Source organism: Chaetura pelagica, unplaced genomic scaffold (assembly GCF_000747805.2).
Source record: "Chaetura pelagica isolate M959 unplaced genomic scaffold, ChaPel_1.0 scaffold835, whole genome shotgun sequence".
In the NCBI taxonomy this organism is placed as follows: Eukaryota; Metazoa; Chordata; class Aves; order Apodiformes; family Apodidae; genus Chaetura; species Chaetura pelagica.
The window spans coordinates 85589-91380 of NW_009953220.1; the positions used below are offsets into that span (position 1 = coordinate 85589).

The 5792-nt window shown below is 61.8% G+C and overlaps 1 protein-coding gene across 1 annotated transcript in view; it reads right to left on the reverse strand.

Moving 5' to 3' along the window:
- MYO18A (myosin XVIIIA) overlaps nt 1–5792 on the reverse strand; it is a 50262-nt gene that overhangs the window by 13205 nt on the left and 31265 nt on the right. The window contains 13 exon segments of the mRNA XM_009997789.1: nt 5–92; nt 184–370; nt 455–614; nt 697–838; nt 1522–1608; nt 2039–2231; nt 2319–2409; nt 2488–2664; nt 3166–3177; nt 4553–4697; nt 4815–4878; nt 4969–5069; nt 5581–5782. Of these exon segments, the coding sequence (XP_009996091.1) occupies nt 5–92; nt 184–370; nt 455–614; nt 697–838; nt 1522–1608; nt 2039–2231; nt 2319–2409; nt 2488–2664; nt 3166–3177; nt 4553–4697; nt 4815–4878; nt 4969–5069; nt 5581–5782 (1649 nt within the window).

Here is a 5792-nt window from a genome sequence, read left to right on the forward strand (position 1 = left end):
GGGCCCGGGGCCCCGCCGCCCCCCGCCGCCTTGGGCAGGAAGCAGTGCACGAAGTGGAGCTTGGACTTCTTGATGCTATCAATGAGGGCGTCCTGCAGGCAGGGGAGAGCAGGGTGAGAGGTGACAGGCAGTGGTGCCCCAGCTGGACACAGGGACCCCTCCCTTGGCCACCCCCTCACTCACCACTTGCAGCTTGATCTGGATGCAGAGGGATTTCTTCTTGACGGCAGCCATGCCAGTGGTGAAGGTCTTGCGCATGCTGGTGGCCCGGCGCAGGGCCAACTGGGAGCCCCCCTCCAGCCCTGCCACCGAGCCCGACAGCACCAGCGCTGACCCGCCACGGCCAGCAAACAGGCTGCTGATGACCTTCCTGCAGGGCACAGAGGGGACGTCAGCCCCCAGAATCACCTCTCCCCCACGCTGTGTCCCCATCCTGCCCCAGGACCCCACTCACTTCTGGGACTCCTGCAGCAGGACAGAGGCGTTTTGGGAGGCTGGGTTGTGCTTGACGTAGTTGAGCCAGCCTGTGGCATCGTACTCCACCCAGTTGGTCCCTGAGCTGTGACCCAGGAGGAAGTGTCGGGGTTTGTCACTGGGGAGCACCGGGTTGTGCCCTGCAAGGAAACATGGCACTGATGCGCACAGGACTGGCACTTTGCTGACACATTGCCCCGTGGTGCTGGGCCCCCTCCTGACCTTTTTTCCCCCCTTCCTGGGGGCCATAGTAGGAGAAGAGCCGCTCCAGCAAGGTGTCCTCGTTGCCGCCCGGCTGCAGCGCCTCCTCCTCCAGCAGCCACAGCAGCCCCCGCGCCTCGTCCGTGCGGGCCAGTGACCGGACCTGCAGGTGACACCTCACTTCCACCTGGCCTGGGACATTGGTGTTCCCCAGGGCAAGAATGGGGGAGCAAGGGACCTGGACCACCCAGGAAGCACGCAACTCAGCCGTTGCCAGCAGCAAGGCAGAGTGGCACCCTGGGAGAGGGTCCTGCTTAATGGAGACCTGGGCAGGCAGGAGCCCGTATGTCACACTCCTGGCAGCAAGATTCTTGCTGCGGTGCAAAACACCACGCTCAGGCACCCATAGGATGAAACACAGCACAGGGATGGTGCTATCAGCCCCCCTCACTCTCTGCAGCCTCCCCCAGCAGGGACAGAAGTACCCCAGGGACTGGTGCATCTTGAGGACCCATGCATTCTAGGAACATGAGTACCCTGGGGACCGGAGCACCTTGAGGATTGGAGCACCCCAAGGACTGGAGCATCCTGGGGATGGCTCAAGGGCTCCTCATCCTCCTGCCCATGGCACTGGCAGCTCCCAGGACAGCACAGGGCTCCATGCCAGGGGATGCCCCAGGGATGCAGGCTGCACTGACACTTGGAGGCACTCTCTCATGGCCAAGCACTCAGGACAGCCCCTCTCCTTCCCCTAATTACCACCAATGGGCCAGGAAAGCCACCAGCTGCTGCCTCATGCTACAAACTGCCATATTGTGGCTGTGAGGGAGCAGGGTGGGTGCTCACCAGTGCCTGGTGTGAGGACTGGTCTACAGCAGCTACAGAGCCAGAGGAGCTGGGCTCAGCGTCAGCCAGGGCAAGCTCTATGTTCTCCTGGAGAGAGAGGACAGAGGTGTGGTTAGTGTGCCTGTGTGGTGGGATTGGCAGCTGGTCAGGGTGTTGGTCTCAAAGGGGTCTCGGCAGGAGGCTGGGCTTTACCAGCATGGTTAAGGGGTGATGCTGGGTGGCAAGGGGGGGCACCAGGACACATGGAGTAATCCCCTTAGGTGATTTTCCCCCTGCCATCACCCACAGCCATCCCACTACCTCCCACCCTGGCAGGTGGTGGAGCAGCCAGCAAAGGTGTGGGTGTCAGTGGGAGCCCTGGGAAAACCCCGGCTGCCCAGAGCATCGTGTCAGAGCTTCTTTGGGTGGACCAGCCCAGAGTGACCACAGGGTTGTGGGCATCAGGGGGAATGGCAGAGATGGTGGGGAGGGGAGGGCAACAGGGAGGGGCTGAGGGCAGCCCTGGGTGTCCCATTACCTCCTTGTAGCGCTCCAGCTCGCGGGCAAAGGTGCGCTGGTGGAAGAGGAGCTGCAGGCGCTCCTGGGCATAGTTGTGGCAGAGCTCCTCGAAGGTGGCCCCCCGGCTCTGCCCTGCCAGCTCAGGGTTTTGTGTCCCAGGGGTGTCCACCACTGTCACTGAGCACACCGAGTGCTGGCTCGACTTCAGTGCCCTGTAGGGTACAAAGGGACACAGTAGGGTGACCGAATGCCGCTGGGTGACCCCTGGTTCTCTCTCCGGTGCCCCCCGCTGCACGTACCTGTTGAGGAGGGAGATGAGGAGGGTGAAGAGCTCAGAGTACAAGCCAGATGCCATGCCCTCCAGGCACTCCAGTGCTGTCAGCTTGGGACCTGGCCAAGGCAACCCTGAGTGTTCCCAGCCTAGCATTCCCTGGGGCCACCCACTGCCCCCACCATCCCTCATCCTACCTGTGCCACCATCACCTAGGGGGGACTCATCGGGGCCCTGCCGGAATGACGTGGATCTCTGCAGGGTGCCCTTGGGCTGATGCTTGAAGATGGAGGAGGAGAGCTCTTCCAGACTGCAGCCCAGCAGGTAAGCAGCTTTCTGAGCCCACTCATGCCGGGCAAACTGCTTCCTCCCAGCTGAAGGGTAGAGAAGGGAGCTCAGGGACAGCTAGGGTATCCCCAAAATGGAGTGTCCCCAGCCAGACCTAGAATGGTCTCAGTGTCCCCTAGAATAGGCTGGGGATGCTGTGCACAGCAGGAGCACGTGGCCAGTGCCAGAGAGCCAAGGAGTGTGTTTTGGGGGCTGATGAGAGGAGACAGGGGGTGAACGTCTTGGGCCCTCTGCAGGACTGTGGAGCAGGGAGTGGGGGTCACCCCTTGCCACTGCTGCTTGGGGACACCCAGGGCTCTGAGACACTGCAGGGCATTGAGCCACCCCAGCACGGGGACACATCCCTGTTCAGCCACACACACTGAGCAGCAGGACAGGCTGCTGCTGCCAGACACAAGCACACAGATACCAAGGGAGGGCAGGGAGGTGGGAGCAGGTTAATGGTGACAGGCAGGGGCGGGACACCAGGAAGGAGGTGGCATGTGGGAGGGGGAAGCCAGAGACACGGGTGGAGAACAAGACTTTACCTTCATCGGCGTCTGCATTGCACAAGGGCAGCATGCACCATGCAAACAGAGACAGGGGTTAGAAACAACAGCACAGGCAGCACAGGGACACCCTCCTGCCCAAACACACCACGCACCGGCACTGCCGCACCACGCACAGTACCAAGCCCGGCCTCCCCCTGGGCACTGCCACCGTGAGACCCTGAACCCAGCCTGCGGGCACTTCCCCTGCCAACCCCAGCTGCACCGTGGGCACTGGTGGGGAGCAGCTCAGCTCTGCCACGGAGTGCAGGGAGCTGCTCTTGGATCAAGCCTGGTACAAGCATCAGGGAGCTAAGGAAACAAGGACTGGCACGGCTGAGCTGGCTCTCAGCATTCTCATTGCCCAGGAGATGCAGGGAAGGATCCAGGAGCAGCACAGAGCTGGAATGCTCACCCCCGGTGCGGGATCTGGGCTTTCTCCCTCCCCGGCAAGCCCCTACAAAGGGGCTCCAGCTGCCCAAGCCTCCCTCCGCGGTGGCTGGAGCAGGGCCCTGCTGCCCTCTAGTGCCTTGGAGCACCCCACGGGCCAGCACTGCACCCCGCTGCAACCTGAGACCCTGTCGGTCTCTCCCTCCCTATCCCCGACACATCTTTTCCCCCAGGGCTGCAAAAATCCCTTGGAGCAGCTGCCAGCTCTAGGTGCCTATTTTGGCTGTGCCGTGCCCAGCCCAGCGAGCAGCACCACGGGGGCTTCCAGCACCACAGGGAAAAGCGCCGGAGGGAGAAAGAAGAGCAGCCCCATGAAGCCAGATTGACCATCCCCAGGTGCCCTGCAGCCCATGGTGAGCCCTGTGTGCCAGAGCAGCCCTGTCCCACACCACTGAAGGTGCCAAGAGGAAGCGTGAGGCCCTGACAGGCAAATTTGAGGCTGCCAAGACCCAGCTGAGGGTCAGGGCTGGTCCCAGCACAACAGAGCATCACAAGCCCCCATTTCAGCCCCAAACCCAGCAGCACCCAGAGCAGAGCCCCCTGTGGCTCCAATTACCGACTCCATCTGCTGGTGGTTCTGCAGGGAGGACGGAGGGGGAGAGGTGTTATGTGGGTGACACACAGTAACTACCGCAGTTCCTCAGCCCCAGACAGACCCCATGGCTCCCCAAGGCAGCAGGGGCCAGCCCAAGGTCTGGGGGTTGTATGATTAACCACCCTGACCAACAGGGGCAAAACCAACTGTCACAGAGCACCCCAGATGGCAGGACATTGTCCCTCAACAGACACAGCCCCAAAACACCCCCCGGGGCTCAGCCACACTGGGGGGTGCCATTTGCAAGGTGCTGAGGTGCCAGTAATCCCTCCAGGATCTCATGCAGTCACTAGCCCTGAGCCGTGGCTCACTAATGCCTCCCAGCCCTGAGCAGCTTGTTACCTTTGGTGGCCCCAGCGGCCCCCAGATGATAAATGGCTCCCAGGACGAGCCAGAAGGCTTTCTGCTCATCACTGGAGATGCCCATCACCTTCATGGCAGCCTGGAGCTTGTTGAACTGCTGGGTTGCCTTCTGCTTGTCCTCTGGCTGTGGGGAGTAACAGAAGCCATTGGTGTGGGAGCCCAGCTCTGACTCACCCTGCACCCAAATGGGCCAGGGGCCCCTGCACCCCCCCAGCTCCCTACCCAATCCCATAGCAGTGACCTTGGAAAGGGGTGCTATGCCAAAGACGTTGTTCTCTGCCAGGTGGTTGAAGTGAAGCTCAGTCCTGCAGGGATAAACACCAGGATTGGTGCCATGTGGGAGACCCCAGAGACTCCCCAGGCAGGGGCCTGCACCCTCACCCTACCCTGCTCACCTCAGGGCACTGTCAGAGCAGGCCAGAAGATAGTAGAAGACGTTGAAGGTGGCCTCACCAGCCGGGCGCCTGGCCACACGCAGCTTCTCCAGCAGCAGCGTCTGGCAGAGGTGGGAGCATCAGGAACCATCCTGGAGGGTCCTGCTTCCACCAAGAACCCCTGCCCCACCCCAGCCTGATTCTTGCCACCTGCCCAGGGTTCCCATGGAGATGTGAGGACCTCCTGCCTACCACAGCGCATAGTATGAATGCAATCATCATTGAAGCAACATGTGAGCATCTCCTCTCCTGAGATGTCTGCTACCATAGGAGCACAAAGCGGCTCTGTGGAAATTTAAGGGCTCTGCTGTTATCATGTCAGGGCAGTATCTGAGAGAAAGACACCCCGACATTGGGGCTAACTCAGCAAGGACAGGGAGTCGATCGGATCTGGGCACAGCTGGGTGCCAACAAAGATGAGAGAGGGATGCCTGGCTGCTGAGCACTGCGAGCACAGCCGGGCAGCTGGAGGGTCTGCTGCAGAGATCACGGGCTTGCGTGCAGCCAGAAAGAAATGCCCCAGTGGGAAGGGACCAGCTCCCACGCCGAGGAGGGCCACCCCGGCCCCCTCACCTGTATGGAGGCAGATGCCACCTGCCCAGCCTGGTCGAAGTCCAGAGAGATGATCTGGGAAAAGCGTGTGGCGTTGCTGTTCATGCCGGTGCTGCTATTGCCAAAAGCCTCCAGGATGGTGTAGAGAGCCTGCCACTTGTCAGCTGCGGGAAGAGGAGCGGGGCAGTGGGGTGCAGGGGCGGTGCTGCAGGCGGCCAGTGCCAGCCACGGCT